The sequence below is a fragment of the Colletotrichum phormii genome (genome assembly GCF_030913505.1).
Source record: "Colletotrichum phormii strain CBS 102054 chromosome Unknown BDP81scaffold_5, whole genome shotgun sequence".
NCBI lineage: Eukaryota > Fungi > Ascomycota > Sordariomycetes > Glomerellales > Glomerellaceae > Colletotrichum > Colletotrichum phormii.
The window spans coordinates 2,164,039-2,179,814 of record NW_026851447.1 but is presented as its reverse complement, the minus strand read 5'-3'; the positions used below and the strand labels follow the sequence as shown (position 1 = coordinate 2,179,814).

Here is a 15,776-nt window from a genome sequence, read left to right as displayed (position 1 = left end):
ACCGCCGGCATTCGTGTCTATGGTAATAGTACAGTCCCAAATCCATTCATTCCGCTTTGCCCATCCCCGATTGCCAACCCTGGACGCCTGCCTTGCCATTTACTCGAGCATGGAGGCCTGGTTGGTGTAGAGGACATCCACCACGCTGCTCAGCTTCTCAACCGTAGCCAGGGCGTGGTCATATGCGCTGTCGCGCTCTGTCTCGTCATAGATGATGAGGCATCCCGCGCCCTGGTCCAGCACACCGATGATGACCTTGTCCAGGATCATCTGGGACAGCTTGCGCTCCACCTGTTGCGTATCGAGGCCGACCATCTTTGCAATGTGGCTGATTTCGACGCGGGAGAAGGGCTCGATAACCTTGATAAGGTTTTGCTCCAACATGGCGTCATACAGACGTCGCAGGTGATTACGGATGAAGGCGTCGCTGCCGAGCTGCTCACGGTACGACTGAAGGGCCTGCTCGTACTCCTCCAGGGACCGGTTTGAGTGCGCACGCGCAACGGCCTTCATGGCTTCGAGGTTCTTGCTGGCGTACTTCTGTGCCTGCTTGGACGTCATCAGGTTGTTGACGTCGTCGGCCAGGTTCAGCATGATCTTGCACAGAAGCATGTACTGGAGGGCGGCCGTGGCCTTGACGGACTCGTCCTGGGTGTGGTAGCCATCGAGGGCCTCGATAAAGTAGGAGAAGGCAGTGTTGAAATCCTTGTCTTCGGCGTGGAGCATACCGCTCTGCATATCGAGGTGGGCTTGGAGAAGGGGCGGGGTGTAGACGGAGGCGGCGCTCGTGCGGGCACTGGTCAGGGCGGCACGGGCTTTGGGGATGTTGCCGAGGGCGTGGTAGACACGCGACTCGAGGAGCTGGACTTCGACGAGGACGAGCTTGTCGTCCAGGCGCTTGAGCTCACGGAGGAGGCCGTTGATGAGGGTGAGTGCGTCGTAGTAGGATTGCTTCTGCATGAGGAGCGCGACCAGGCGGGTCTCGAGGTTCTGGCGCAGGAAGCTGCGGCGCTCCGAGGTTGCCCATTCTATACATGACTTGGTAACTGCGATCTGGATGTCGGTGCTGCCCTCAATCTTCTCAAAGAGGTCAAGCAGGGAGCGGACTGGAGAGGCTCTCGTTAGTCACGCCGCTCTATCACAACTGGGAGGAACACCGATATAAATCCATACCAAGCTTTGCTGTCTTTGCCTTGGCGAATGACGAAAGGGTTGTCCGGCTTTTTGTGATCAGGTCAACGAGCTCCTGCGTCTTCCTAAGCGGGCTGTTAGCAAACATAGGGCCCCACGATGTCATCACAAGAGCAAGGAGGGGCTCACTTCTCATCCCGGTACAGCTCTCCCAAACCAAGCAACGCCGTCTCGTACTCCTTCACCGCAGCATCGGAGGTTGCGGAGGAGGGGGGCTGAGAGATGATTTCCTTGAAGAGCTGCTCTGCCTTTCTGGGATCTGTCTTGGCCGCCTTCTGTGCCTCCTGCACCCTCGCCGATTCGCCCTGAGCCATCCTGACTGATTGATTTGACGTCGTATCGAGAAGTCTGGGTTCGAATTGGATTGCTAGATTGAGCTTGTATGTCGTCGGTAGTGGAAAGTGGTGGTTTGCAGAAAGATCGCCGGATTCGTGGTGGGTTGAAGGTAGCTAGGTACAGTGTCAAGAGCTCCAGCCGCCGCCTTCAGACAGGTCCAGGTTGCCATGACCGACGCAAGCCCGGCCAGCACCTTCGGTGGGCTGAAAGGGCAGGGGCCACACGGACCGAGGTTGATCCGCTACTCTATCTGATTGGCAAAAATCCACCGATAAGACCCCACCCCCACTTAAATTTTGGGAGAAGTTCGATGAGACTTTCGGGACCATTGAGGATTCTATGGTCAAGCAAGACACAGCATCGCGCCCGCCAACATGAAGATCAAGGCCATTTCTCGGAGCGTGGAGGCCTACCAGCCTCCAGGCGCAACTGCGCAGAAGCTTCCTCGGTAATTATACACTACTGGCATCTGCAGACCTTGGCTAACCGCAATGCAGCAACCTCGATCCCGCCCAGCATCCTATGGAGCGCGCCAGAGAGTGAGTAGGCTTCGCCACATGTTGTGATCCAAGCTGACGAATACATACAGGTACACCAAAGCTTTGAATGCTGTCAAGCTCGAACGCATGCATGCCGCGCCTTTTGTCGGACAGATGGGCAGCGGCCATGTCGAAGGAGTACGTCCAAAACGAGAAGCACATCGCCTGTTGTCCCCGGATTTAACAATTGAACCAGGTGTACTCGATGGCCAAAGACCCGAACTCTCTCAAGCACATGGCATCGGCCAGTGCCGACGGTGTGATCAAAGCTTTCGACCTGACGAGCCGAGCCGAGATTTGGCAGACGAAGAACGCCCATTCCAACATCGTGCGGAGTCTCTGTTGGACGAAGGACGGAAAGCTTCTTAGTGCCGCGGCGGACAAGACCATCAAACTTTGGGATCCCTATAACACGCCAGGCGAATCGCCCCCAATTTCATCGTGGGACGGCACCAACGGTTTCCTCAGCTTGTCCCATCACCGGACGCGAAATGCCTTTGCGGCCTCCTCTTCCTCCAGCGAGATCGCCATCTACGACCTTGAGCGACAGAGCGCGGCACCCGAGGTGCTGCGCTGGCCGAATGCGACCGACTCTATCAACTGCGTTTCCTTCAACCAGGTCGAGCAATCCATTCTTGGAAGTACCGGCGACGACAGGAGTATCGTCCTCTGGGACGTCCGTACTGCGATGCCCCTGACCAAGACAACGATGACGTTTGCCTGCAACTCCCTCGCCTGGAACCCGATGGAAGCATTCAACTTTGTTGTTGGCAGCGAAGATCACAACTGCTACGTCAGTCACCTGAAAGTTGGACGACCCCTGAACATACAGTTAACAAGAAGCAGATGTTCGACATGCGCAAGTTCGACAGAGCGCTCAACGTATTCAAGGGCCACGTCGCCGCCGTCATGAGCGTCGAGTTCAGCCCGACGGGTGAAGAATTGGTTTCCGGATCCTACGACCGAACAGTGCGCATCTGGAACCGCGACCAAGGACACTCCCGCGACATGTACCACACCAAGCGCATGCAGAGGGTGTTCAGCACCATGTTCTCTCCCGATTCAAAATACGTCCTCAGTGGTTCCGATGACGGCAACGTCCGCGTCTGGAGAAGCAACGCCACGGACAGGTCAGGCATCAGATCCGCCAAGCAGAGACAGGCGCTCGAGTACAACGAGGCCCTGGTTGAGCGATACAGCCACATGCCGGAGGTCAGACGCATCAAGAAGCACCGTCACCTGCCCAAGGTCATCAAGAAGGCGGGCGAGATCAAGAACATTGAGCTCTCGTCGATCAAGAGGCGCGAGGAGAACGAGCGCAGACACACCAAGAAGCAGTTCGAAAGGCGGAAGGGTGAGAGAGAAAAGCAGATCTTGGCGCGTGAGAAATAGGCGCATCCTAGATTTGCCATTATTGGCGTTGTTCCTTTGCATTGTTCGGCGTTAGGGGCGGCTTGTTATGTCCATGTAAAAAGGAAAAGGCGGGATAGTAGTGTGAAAAGTGCAACTTAGATGGGGTTATACCACGGATCAACTCGTTTTGGTCAAAATATGTAGCAATGATCATGAAATAGAATCATGAAGCAGGCCTATTAATCTCATCCATTTGATCATGACCAAGGTATGCAACGAAGCATCCAAAGCTGAGTCGCCGGCCTCCGCATGTTTATGACGGCCGATATGTCCGCCGGCCTCGGATAAGCTTACCTTAGCTTGACGGCGGCACTGAGTGGGGTCTCGGCTTGTCTGGCCGTGGAAGATGGGCGGCTGCCAGGGGCTCCGGGGCGTTTTAGTGGTCGTCCCACCAGGGGTTTCCAGGGGAAGCTGCCACCAGGGGAGGGGGCCCCTAGGGCGCTTGGCCACCGTTTCAACGCCTCAGGTCCATCCACATGTGACGAGTTCCCGCCAGAGCGTCAAGCTCCCTTGGTGGCCCAATTGATGTTTGGGTGTCCGCTTCTTCGTCTCATCTTTGTGCATTTTTCCACTTCCAACGCTGGACGACAACCTCTTCACTTTTTTTTCCCCGAACCTCTTCTTTTCATACTCCCATCCTAATTCTCAAAGTTGAACGAAGCGCGATACATATACGACCTCTCTTAATAATCGACTCTCGGAAACGACGTAGAGCTCCTACACGGCTCGACCCCTCGCACCACCAACATCCTCCCCCAGACGCCCGCGATGGAATACCCGCGCCCACCCCAAGGCGACTCGTGGTTCGCGCCGCTCTCGCTCGACCTCCTCGTCAAGGTCTTCAAGATCACCTTCTTCCACCCCTTCGTCTCGTGGATCATCCCCCTCTGCTTCCGCGCCCAGGCCCTCCGCTGGGACGCCCCGCCCATGCTCGTCTCCATCGCCTGGGCATGCTTCATCACCGTCTGCTGGATCGCGCAAGCGGTCAACCTGCGCATCGCCTACGGTCTGCCGCGCGAGGTCGACCTCACCGAGGAGGTTATCGTCATCACGGGCGGCGCTAGCGGCTTAGGTCTCCTCATCGCCGAGGTGTACGGCATGCGCGGCGCGACTGTGGCGGTGTTGGACGTCAATGATATGGAGAACGGCGAGGCGCGGGGCGTCACCTTCTACAAGTGCGATGTGACGGACAAGGCGCAAGTTGCGAGGGTTGCGGCGCAGATTGAGAGAGATGTGAGTCTACCAACCACTGACAAGGCCGCAATGCGCCATCGCACAGACAGAAGGACTAATCTTGTTCCCCCTCCCAGCTCGGCACGACAACCGTCCTAATCAACAACGCCGCCATCGTAAAGGGCAAATCCCTCCTCGACCTCGAGTTCGAAGAGATTGAAAAGTCCATCACCACAAACCTGACAGCCCACTTCTACACCCTAAAGACCTTCCTCCCGCCCATGATCCGCGGCGGCAACGGTGGCACCATCGTTACAATATCCTCAGTCCTCGGCCACCTCGGCGCCGCCTCTTTAACAGACTACACCGCCGCAAAAGCCGGCGTCACGGCCCTGCACAAGTCCCTGACCGCCGAGCTCGCCGCCTCGCACCCGGAGATCCGCACCATCCTCGTCGAGCCGGGCCAGCTGTCGACCCCCCTCTTTTACGGCGTGCAGACGCCGCATGCCTTTGTCGCGCCCGTGGTCGAGCCCGTCGACGTCTGCAAGGAGGTTATTGCTGCGATCGACGCCGGTAAGAGCGCGCACGTTGCGATGCCGTTGTATGCGCGGTGGATTCACTGGTACAATGTGCTTCCTGTTGCCGTTCAGCAGATTGCGAGAAAGGTCGCGCGTGTGGACACATCCATGCAGACGTTCATCGGCAGGCAGGAGAGGGGGACGAGCGAGAAGAATGGGAGTTTGATATAGATTGTGTATCGTCTTTATGTTCTCCTGCACAAATATCTAGGGGAGACTCTGCGGTGCCGGCACCGAATGAGGTTTCTCTGTAATGCCAACAAAAGGCGGGACATATAACATGACCAAAGTCTCAGGACATTTATGAATGAAAAATATACCATAATTTCAAAAAGAAGATATCCTGGATCTTGTGAGTTTCTAGGTCCCTCAAGTGTTCGCCCCCTTGTCTCCCGAGCCGGACAGGTCCTGGGCAGGCGATACCCTGTTCAGCCCGTCCAATTTCTTATACGTCAGAGCATCGAGGTCAACTCCGTCGAGGGCACGCGCCTGTTCCTTCTCATTAGCTTCTCTACCTCACCTCATGGAAAAACCACGCATTGTAAGCGGCGAGGGGGGGCGGTCAGTAGGGAGGGGAATCGTACGCTGATACCATAAAAATCCTCCGTCAAAAAGTCGATCCCAAGACTCGATCCGCACGCACCACAAAACATCTGGTCCTTGGTCTTGGTGTTGAACCGGTAATTCGTGCACTTTTCGCGCGAGCCGTCGTGCCATGTGACGTCCTTCTTATTTGGGTCTTTTGTTTTGGAAATCATAGAGTGTCAGTGCACATCTTACGCCTTCATACACCCTGCTCCTCGAGAATATGCCGTGGAGCGGTGAGAGGGGTCGTAAGGAGGGCTTTGCGTGATGATATCCTCGGCTCTAGTCTTTCGATTGGGGGTGAGAGACAGAAGAAGAAAACTCACAGATGAGAAGGTATCCGCTGCGTCGACAGATGGAACAGTTGCAGTTGAGGACCTTGTACCCGTCCTCCAGCGGCGGCGAGAGCGTGAGGGAGAACTTGATGGTGCCGCAGTGGCAGCTTGCGTCGTATGTCTTTGACGGCTTGGGGGTTTCTTCTGACGACATTTGTTGTTTGGAATGTTCGTTTTCTTCACCTTCCGGGTTTCGTTTTTGAGAATGGTTTGTTTTGTGTGTGAGAGGAGTCGAGTCCGTTTGGTACTTTTGGCCTTTCGACTTTGTTAGCCGTGGTTTGGGGGTGCGAGTGAAGGTTAGTTTCGAGTGTGAGTGAAGGAGTGAGAGGAGGGGAGGTTTGAGGAGTGGGTGGTGGTGATATGACGCTGCTTACTTAACGCAGCAATTATATCTTAGATCTCGCTTACTTGACTTGAAGTATTTCAATCGTCAAACTTGGGATGAGGAGACTTCAGCAACTTCACTCACGGACAAAGAGGGTTGATAAGTTGGGATGAGAGTACTCGAAATGACTCAAATAAGTGTAAGAGAACTGTGCACTTGCAAGGTAATGTCGTGAGACGGGGCGAAATTATCCAAAGGATTCACCGTTTAATAAGAAGGCTCTCCGAACCCAGCTTATCAACAACACAGCCACCATTTCCCCTCACTCTTTCATTTCCCATCCCGTTTGGTGTAAGCAAAAAATTATCGCAGCGTTAGACCAGACGTAGGTAGACAGACGCCCAGTAAAAATAGCTAGCTACCTAGCTTACCTGGTCACAGTGATGACATACCTTCGTTATGGACAACATTGGAAGAACGACTCGGGATTCGGGCCCCTCTACCCCACGTGTCTCTGTGAACTTCACGTTTAGTTCGATAATTGGTTTGCACCAAACTCCTGCTTTTCTGTACGTCGCGGTGTGAATCAGAATTGGTACTAATCCTCAAGGTAGGAAATGGACAGAAATAGATAGCGACAGGATCCATCGTCCGGCATCATTCGACCTGCCGCATCGGGCCATGTCACCGCGCCCGCCCGCCCGCGCCCTGCGAATGAGGGGAGATCTGAAGAATGCGGGCAGGGCCCGACACTAAGGTACGGACGAGTACCAACCACATGGCAAAGTAAGATGCTGATTTGCGGGGTCTTGGCATAGAGTGGTCAATATCTATCCCATTAACTCGCTGGATGGCGTCGCTACACCCGTTTTCAGTCTTTCTCCAAGTTCGCTCCATTTCGATATTAGTTAGTCGTGGGCGGTTAAAAGGAGGGGGGGGGGGGGAGAGCAAAATCAGAGAAAGACTGGAGATGGATGACCATCTAGCACTTGATGGGATATAGAGAATTAGTGAGGACTAGGGAGAGGGGGAGGGCTGGTTTGTTGGCTTTTGGGAGGTGATGAACATGTCCATGTTATCACGAAAAACAATAACTATAACTACAGAATTCATCATTTTCAAAGATCAAGGTTATTCGATTTTTTGTAGTATTAAGTTGGTGGGGGTTGTAATTAACTTAATCGTAAAAGGCTACGGTAAGGTTTTGGTGTAAGACAACAGATTTATGGTATCAGATGAACGATGCTTGTCATAAACATCTTTAAACAAGAGATGGAAATGACCAAAAAAGTCCGAGCTTAAACTTTTTCTTCCTCCATGGTATCATCAAACTCCAGTGGCCACATCAGAAACAAAGACAAGATTCGCGTCTTTATATATATACGAGCTCAAATTCGCACAATGTTTGGGGGGAAAGGTTTCGTTCGGATTGTCAAGATCAAGACCAAGATGATGCATTTTTACACAGCATTCTCAGCCTTGTCGCCGCTCGTCCTAGCTCTGCTCGCTTCCATAGCGGCAATAGACGGCGGCTTCTCGTTGTCCTGGTGGAGGTGGCTGTTGTGCCCATTGCTCAGCGGCGCAGGCATCTCATCGTCATCAGGCTCGTCAGCCGGCGCGGCAAAGGTGGGCGCGTACGCAGACTTGGCGCGGATCTTGTGACCCCAAATGTAGAAGATGACGGGGATGGGCACAAGAGCGATGGCGACGCAGCCGAGCAAGGTCGAGGCCCACTCGATGCCCATGCCGTTGAACATGTAGCTCGCAAACAGCGGGAATCCGGCGCCGCAGAGGGAGCGGAGAAAGGTGTTGCCCGCAATGGCGGAGGCGGCGAACATGAGGTAGGCGTCGACGAGGTAGTTGAGGGCCTGGAGGAAGATGGACATGAGGCCGAAGCCGGTGAAGAGGCCGCTGAGGGTGGGCACGATCCAGTGGATGTCGGCGCGGTAGCCGGACCAGCCGAACCAGAAGATGCCGATGGCGAAGAAGACGCCGCCGGCGATGACGCTGGGGAGACGCCACTCGGGGATGGGGACGCCGTTGTTGGCCTTGAGCTTGCGGAGGTACCACGGCTGCTGGAGGAGGACGGTGACGCCGGCGATGAGCTGGCCGGTGATCATGCCGAAGAAGGTGAGGCCGGACTGGCCCGCGCCGAAGCCGTGGACGCCGCGGAAAACAAAGGGGTAAGCCGTCAGGAAGAGGTAGAGAAGGCCGTAAATGAAGGCCATGTAGACGGACAAGGCGGTGACGATGGGCTCGCCAAAGAGGAGGCGCATGGGGCGGGAAAAGTTCTTGTTGATGAGCTCCTTGAGGTCGATTTCGATTTCTTCTTGCTTGGCGTGGATGCCCCAGTTGCGGGTGCGGCGGCGCAGCTCCGAGGCCTTGCTGACGAGGATGACGGGCGGGTACGTCTCCTCGAGGAAGAAGAGGTCGAGGAAGAAGGCGAGGAAGCCCATGAAGGACGGGATGTACTCGGTCCAGCGCCAGCCAAGGTACGACTCGACGATGAAGCCGCCGATAAAGGGGGCCAGGAGCGGGCCGGTGAAGACGGCCATGGAGAAGACGGTGATGGCGGTGCCGCGGGTGCGGTTGTCAAACATGTCGGAGAAGACGGCGGCGACGACGGCGAGTGGGCACGCGCCGAAGAAGCCGGCGAAGAATCGGCATATCAAAATCGTTTGGAGGTCCTTGGCGACGGCGCAGCTAATTGTGAAGATGGAGAAGCCAAACATGGAGAGGACGAGGGGTAGTCTGCGGCCCCTCAGCTCGGAAAGGGGTGCCCAGAGGGTCGGGCCGAAGGCGAAGCCCAGGACGTAGAAGGAGACGCCGAGGGTACCGACGGTGGCGGAGACGTTGTATTCCGTTGCGATGACTTGCGTCGCCGCTGAAAAGATACTCGAGGTGAAGGCCGACGTCATGGTGGTGTAGCCAAGCATTGCGGCTGTAAGCAACCTGTGGGCCAAGACATGTCAGTTGCTAACGTCCCCCAGCCAGATTTTGTCTTACAATATACTTGACAGTTGCATGACAATTGCGATTGGCAACTTACTTCTTCTTAATCGGCCAGTTCTGCGCGTGCAGAGGATCCTCCGGTCCATCAAATTCCACAACGTAGTCCTCCTGCTCCGGCAGAGGCGGCGGGTACGGCTTGCCGGCGCCCATGGCCGGCAGAGGCCTCCTCGACTCCCTGCTCTTGATGCTGCGGCCGACGGTGTTGGAGTGCTGGCTGCGGGCGGTGGCGATGCGGCTCAGGGCCGTCGGGTGACGCTCGAGGTCGTTCTGGGTCGAGACGCGGCTGAGGCCGGTGCCGGTGCGGTACGCGGCGGTGCGGTCGGCGGCGTGCGAGGCCGTGGAGGAAGAGGTGGAGGAGGAGGAGGCGGAGTGGACCCGTTCGATCTCGTGGCTTTCGCGGCCGTGGTAGCGGTTTGGAGAGGCGGCGCGCTCGGCGTCCGCGATTTCGCGGTCGACTTCGTCCATTGCCATTGCTGTGGACGATGTCGCTTTGGGCTGGTGGTGGGTGGTGGGTGTTGGTTTAGGTGTTGTTTTGAGATGCTGATGCTGGCAGAAGATGCCTTAACAAAGTGAAGAACGGATCAGGGTGTCTCGCGACAGATCAGGCTGTATGTATATAACGCCAATGGCCAGAGACTTGTCTTGGGCGCAATGTGGTACTGGAGCAAAGAGCTCATGCAATGGTGCGTTGTGCTGACAGGTAGCTTGGAGCTATTATGAAGGCGGCGCGCCGAACTAGCTACGTCAATCTAGTGTAATGAGGAATAAAGGGACGGCGATATGATGTAGGGCCGTCTCCCAAGGTATTGTAGCGCCAGTCAGACTTGGGGGGAGGTCTAGATCGGGGACAATGGTAGAGAGTGCGCGTGTATGTATCCGTAGGAGGGGTATAAACTGGAGATGATGTTTGCACGATCAGGCAAGTTGGGTGGTCCCTTTCGTCTTATGAATAATGGATTTGTCTGGGCGTTGTCTGAAGATCCAGAGATATATGAGGGGGATGGGGAAGATGAAAGATCAGTTCAGATGAAGAAGCAGTGTATTAGTGAGGATGTGGGTTGAGAGAGTGGATGGGTAAGCAGACTATAGGCGCGCAAAGGCCGAGGCGAGGGGGTACTATGTATGGAGATAGGAAGACGAAGCAAGACGAGGATGAAGAGGAAAAAAAATCAGATTTGTCAAGTCAGGTATGAATGACTCTGCTCTCAGCTGATGGATGGGAGCCGGTACATCTCCCGGGTGACCAAGCCAAGGGGGAAAGAATGTGTGAGGACTCGAATAGGTCTGGTAGCAAATGGGTAGCAATGGGGTCGGCAAAGTCCCACTTGGGGAGGCCCAAAAGGAGAGATCCATGGAACATCCGCGGCCGACATGCCTGCTGAGATTTTCTTCTGGCAGTGCAAAATTTTTTATTTTATTTACTTGCGCCCATACTACGTACAAAACATGGAAAGACTCGGCAAGGAGTTCGGCATCATAAAACAAAAGCGCGAACGACACGAGCCGATCGGGAAAAGGGTGTGGCCCAGGCACAGGTACAACTGCAGAAAGGAGGAAAGACAAGTGGGCCCGGACGGGGCCGGAGGCGGTAGCCGGCACTGCAACCTGGGAAATTTGGTGATGGAACATGGAACCAAGCCGAGGGATGGGCAGGTGGGGTTTCGATCTTGGCCTTTTGGTTTGTCAGTGTGTCGCAGCTTTTGTTTTTCCTTTCCTATGCAGCCGTACCCTTCCTTCCCTGACCCGATCGCGTAGGGTCGATATAGCCCAGGGAGGCAGTGTCGTTACAAATTCGAGATGCTGCAGGAAATTTCTTACAAATGCGGTTCGTTCTTAGTCGCTTTCCAAAGTTTAATGTAGACAGAGGCACTCGTGCGGCAGACAGAGGGAGAAGGTATGGATTAGACTTCCGTCATCCAATAAGACTACCAACTTCATCCATCCGGGAAGGAACACTCAATCGAACTTTTCGCAGGGTTTCTGCACACCACAGTCCTCCATATGGCTCGAGCAGAGTACGGAGTAGTCACGCCAGTTACACGGCAAATCAGAGTTTAACCATGATCTTCCTGAACCCGCGCCCTAAACCAGTAAGCCAATTAACTAGAGTTTTTGCTAATCGGTCGGATCCGACGAAAGCCATGGTACGGAATACTTCGTAGGGATGTGAGAGAAAGGTTAATACCGGGTAATTATGATGTCACTGGGGCTGGGCAAGTCTGGACTTAAGCAAAAGGCGTGGTGCGTCCGAGAGAGAGAAGAAGACGACGGAATCCGTATGTACACTACGGTAAAAAAAATTTTTACCTATCACGGCAATCGACTCCACCTAGTGTCAATTCGTTTCCAGACTCCAGTTGTGAAAAGTGTCACTCTTCAGGCTTCTTCTGTTGATCTGTCTCCCTCGGCCCCGCGCCCTTTCGGAACCAACCTACGGATACCTTACATACATATGCACTGCTTTAGTCATCAGCCTTAAACGTCACCTTGCGTCTGCACTGCACCGCACCGTCTGCCACTTTTTCCTGCAGCACTGACTAAAAAAACGTGCACAAGTGACAACGCCACGGCATCCCCGGCCGTGTGCATCCAACTTTGCTCGGTGTATGACCGTGTCTACAACGCCGAATGACTACCTTAATTAACTACCTGCCTATGTGGGATGATGAATAGGTGATTCCACGAAGAATGCTTCAAGTATGGCAATAGAAGAATGTCATGAATTGAACAGCAAACACACAAACAGATCTTGTCAGAAAAAAAAGGAATCCCAATCAACAGCAAAAGAAAGGGGCATACGGATTGACGGTAAAATTACCAGTATCCCCTTCAAGGCTCCAGGAGGATGATCGTGGGTCCTTGAGTAGTACAGCCCCTCGATGTCTCATTTTCTCTACAAGTTCATCCACAATTTTCCCAGCGAGCCGCGGTCTTCGGCCGCTGTTGTAGACCCTCTCGCCGAATGCCCAACACAGCCCAATGCCGCTTGTTGCCGCCTTCCTGGGTTCCGCCCTCCCAGGCTCCGAAGGCTCTCCCCCTCCACGGAGCGGAAGATGGGCCTTTCACCCAGAGACCAGAGCGAGCCGTCGCCGTCAGGAAAGAAACAAGAGGGAAAGATAACCCGAATCGGTCGGGTCCCCACTCACACTTGATACGACGATTCAAGTGTTCCAGAAAGGTCTAGAACGCTTCTTTGCCCCCCCTCCCTTCTCTATCCGTCAGCCTGTCAGGTACATCAAGATTTTCCCCCCTCGAGGAGTCGAGCGATATAGATATGGTATCCGTAACATGGTACACGAAATCTCATTTTTTAGTGTAATTGACTGTTTTGATTCGGTCTTGTCATCTAAAATATGTAAAATACCAGGGGGATCCCATCCACCCTTCGTAGTGCAAAGAAAAAAACAAGGGTCCCCCATATGGACAAATGCACAACCATGCCAAAGGTCCCGGCAATTCGGGGCTATCGTCGGACGCCCCATCCATTCTCCAGCAAATTCGTCGCCTCCTCGAGACTCAACCCTGACGTCTCGGGATAGATGCGCCAGATGAGCCCGTAGCCCACCAGACACACCAACGCGTAGAGCACAAACGTCCACGACGGGCTCAGCGCGTCCATGAGCGGGAGGAACGTCAGGCCCACCACAAAGTTGGCGCCCCAGTTCGTCGCCGTCGAGACGCCGCTGCCAATGGACCGCACCGCGAGCGGGAACAGCTCGCTCTGCATCCAGGGGACATTGCCCAGTCCCAGCGCGTACGCCGCGACGTAGCCCATGATGCTGACGAGGATCAGCACCGCCGCGCCCCTGTCTGTGCCCGCGCCCTCGCCCGTGCCACCCTCCGAGGCCGCCACCGTTTCGGGCCGGAGGTCGACGAAGGAGAAGCCGTATGCGGAGAGCATCAGGCCCGCAATCATGAACGGCAGAGAGTAGAGCAGGATCTTGCGTCGCCCGATGCGGTCGATGAGACACAGCGCCGCCACCGTGAAGATGAAGTTCGTCACGGCGACGCTCATGGCGGTGAGCGTGGGCGTGCCGAAGCCGACCATTTTGAAAATCGTCGCCGAGAAATACATGAGCGAGTTGAAGCCGCATAATTGCTGAAGGCCCTGGAGCAGGCAGGTGATGACCAGCGCGCGCTTGTTCCTCCCGACGGAGAAGAGCTCCTGCCAGCCTCCCCACCACTCCATGCGCGGCGACCCTTCCCGCCTCATGACCTCCCTCTCCTCCCTGATTTCGATTTCAATCTCCTTGATGACGGCCTCGGCGTTCCTCATGCCGCCAACGGTGTTGCCCAGCACCCTCTCGACGACCTTCTTGGCCTTGAGCGACTGGCCCACCATGACGAGCCAGCGCGGAGACTCGGGCATGAGGGCGAGGATGGAGCACTGCAGCGCCGCGGGGAGCGCCCCGAGACCGACCATCCAGCGCCATCCCGTCGACTGGTCGCCGTACTCGGCAAACGCCCAGCCGATGATGTACGCAACCACCTGGCCGAGCGTGATGAAGAGGACGTTCATCGTCACGAGCCGGCCGCGGTGGCTGGCGGGCGCGAGCTCGGCAATGTACAGGGGCACGACGAAGCTGGCGGCGCCGACGGCCAAACCAACGATGGACCGCCCGATGACCATGGAGGTGACGGTGCCGGCCCAGGCCTGCATCAGGGCGCCGAGGATAAAGAGGATGTCGGCGACGAAGATGACGCGCTTGCGGCCCAGGGCGTCGGCGACGATGGAGGAAAAGGGGGAGACGAGGAGGGCGAAGAGGGCGGTGCTGGAGGTGATGATGGACTTGTCGAATGTCGTGAGGATTCGGTTCGATAGGGAGGTGTCGATCTTGACGAGCGTTGCTGATATTACGCCCGTATCATCTGCGCAAAACGAGTTAGTATTTCTCTGTTCTACTGCCGTGGCAGAATTGGGGTGCCCAAACTCACATCCAAAGAGCAATCCGCTGATGCCGGCAGCAAATGTGAGGAGCCATACAAATAGACTCGGACCCGATTGGCGTGCATGCTTCATGGACGCGGGTAGCACGTCGGCCTCCTCATCCGCGTCCCGGTAGTCAAGCTCGTCGTCCCGGTCCTGGCGGCCGGCCATCAGCGGAGCATCGATCGAGTCGGGCATTTTGGCGGTAGATCCACGCCAAAAAGGTTAGTGTTTGGGGGGGTTATGTGTCGTGTCTGTCGTGTCCCTTTTTCATCAAATCTGTCGCAAATTGTCGAAGAGAATGCAAAAGAGAATTTGGGACTGCCTTTCAAGAGGCCATGCTGCGGAGTGCGTCTCGGCACCGTCGGTCGGAGGAGAATAGAAGGATGGGAGGCGTAAAAGCTAGGTGATGGCGATGCTCCGAGTTTCCTAACAGCGTGATGCCAGCCACGTTACGTGTTTAGAGTTGAGATGTCGTAGCCTCAAGTCCTCCCTGGGGGTCCGGAAGCTTGGGGCCTTGCGGGGCACTTTGTCACCCAGGCCCCATGCACCCCAACTATTTCGGGGATACTTTGGTGTCATATGTGGCGCGGCAGGGAGAAGAAGTATCATCTTATCTCACAGGCCAGGCGGGAGGGCCGCATCTATCGCCCGAACCAGTCAGCTTCAACACTCCGTGAATCCGAAACTCGGCAGGTGTTCACCGCCCTCCACCGCCCTCCACCGCGAAGCACTGATCATTTGCGCAGCGGAATGAGGAGCCGCTCAGACGTCGTCATCTTCTGGACAACCGAGTTCTCTTGGAGTGTTATGGGTGTTGTTTGGCGATACCAAATACTGTAAAGGGGAAATTGTGACAGTCTTAAATCCAGAAACTGGCCAGAAGCTGGCTGACCATTATGTCAGATGGCCGACCGGCTTCTGTTGAGGGAACTGCGAAAGCAACTTTTGACGGGACTCACGACCAGACCAGGGCCCGTAACTCTAGATTTTGAATTAAACACAGAGTTGCAAAGTTTCAACGTTGGTTTGTCGCCGTGCTCTTTGCTCGGCAGACACATCCGCAACGTGAGACGAGTCAAGATGTAAATGTAAGTAAGGCCTATAAGAAACGTACTTTACGTACCTTGCCTAAGATAGGTACTCATGTGGCGCAACTCCAAGAGGGCCACTGCTTTCCGATGGATACAGGTAGCTCAATCTTGTAGACGCCGCTTCGAAATGCTCAGATTTTCGCATCGAGTGAGCCAAGCAAGCCTCCGTCACGACGCCTTTCTTGGTATGCCGCTTTGCCATCATTTTGATCCGAGCTTTCAACTTCAGATCAACACGGTTCTCCGGACTTCTTTTGCGCGCTTGGCC

General features: G+C 55.3%; 6 protein-coding genes across 6 annotated transcripts; 2 read left to right on the top strand and 4 right to left on the bottom strand.

Annotated features, from left to right (window-relative positions):
* Positions 1-99: 99 nt before the first annotated feature.
* Positions 100-1,505, bottom strand: BDP81DRAFT_312939 (PCI domain-containing protein; the record flags this gene model as incomplete). The annotated part of the gene is made up of 3 exons (XM_060583853.1): positions 100-1,106; positions 1,174-1,256; positions 1,321-1,505. 3 exons carry the CDS (start codon positions 1,503-1,505, stop codon positions 100-102), a joined length of 1,275 nt encoding a protein of 424 aa, XP_060448522.1.
* A 389-nt stretch (positions 1,506-1,894) lies between these two features.
* BDP81DRAFT_422055 (WD domain-containing protein) lies at positions 1,895-3,653 on the top strand. The gene is made up of 5 exons (XM_060589962.1): positions 1,895-1,975; positions 2,025-2,066; positions 2,117-2,204; positions 2,263-2,859; positions 2,913-3,653. The coding sequence occupies exons 1-5, from the start codon at positions 1,902-1,904 to the stop codon at positions 3,456-3,458; spliced, it is 1,347 nt and encodes a 448-aa protein (XP_060448521.1). The 5' UTR covers positions 1,895-1,901; the 3' UTR covers positions 3,459-3,653.
* Positions 3,654-4,247: 594 nt separating this feature from the next.
* Positions 4,248-5,401, top strand: BDP81DRAFT_313974 (short-chain dehydrogenase; the record flags this gene model as incomplete). Its single annotated transcript, XM_060583949.1, has 2 exons — positions 4,248-4,712; positions 4,790-5,401. 2 exons carry the CDS (start codon positions 4,248-4,250, stop codon positions 5,399-5,401), a joined length of 1,077 nt encoding a protein of 358 aa, XP_060448520.1.
* Positions 5,402-5,599: 198 nt separating this feature from the next.
* BDP81DRAFT_447500 (glutathione-dependent formaldehyde-activating enzyme) lies at positions 5,600-6,304 on the bottom strand (the record flags this gene model as incomplete). The annotated part of the gene is made up of 3 exons (XM_060592192.1): positions 5,600-5,719; positions 5,815-5,969; positions 6,142-6,304. 3 exons carry the CDS (start codon positions 6,302-6,304, stop codon positions 5,600-5,602), a joined length of 438 nt encoding a protein of 145 aa, XP_060448519.1.
* A 1,631-nt stretch (positions 6,305-7,935) lies between these two features.
* On the bottom strand, positions 7,936-9,958 carry BDP81DRAFT_459224 (major facilitator superfamily transporter; the record flags this gene model as incomplete). The annotated part of the gene is made up of 2 exons (XM_060593516.1): positions 7,936-9,427; positions 9,525-9,958. The coding sequence occupies 2 exons, from the start codon at positions 9,956-9,958 to the stop codon at positions 7,936-7,938; spliced, it is 1,926 nt and encodes a 641-aa protein (XP_060448518.1).
* A 2,820-nt stretch (positions 9,959-12,778) lies between these two features.
* Positions 12,779-14,947, bottom strand: BDP81DRAFT_404544 (general substrate transporter). The gene is made up of 2 exons (XM_060588911.1): positions 14,423-14,947; positions 12,779-14,356 (listed from the first exon to the last, which is right to left on the bottom strand). The coding sequence occupies exons 1-2, from the start codon at positions 14,610-14,612 to the stop codon at positions 12,951-12,953; spliced, it is 1,596 nt and encodes a 531-aa protein (XP_060448517.1). The 5' UTR covers positions 14,613-14,947; the 3' UTR covers positions 12,779-12,950.
* Between the last annotated feature and the right edge of the window lie 829 nt (positions 14,948-15,776).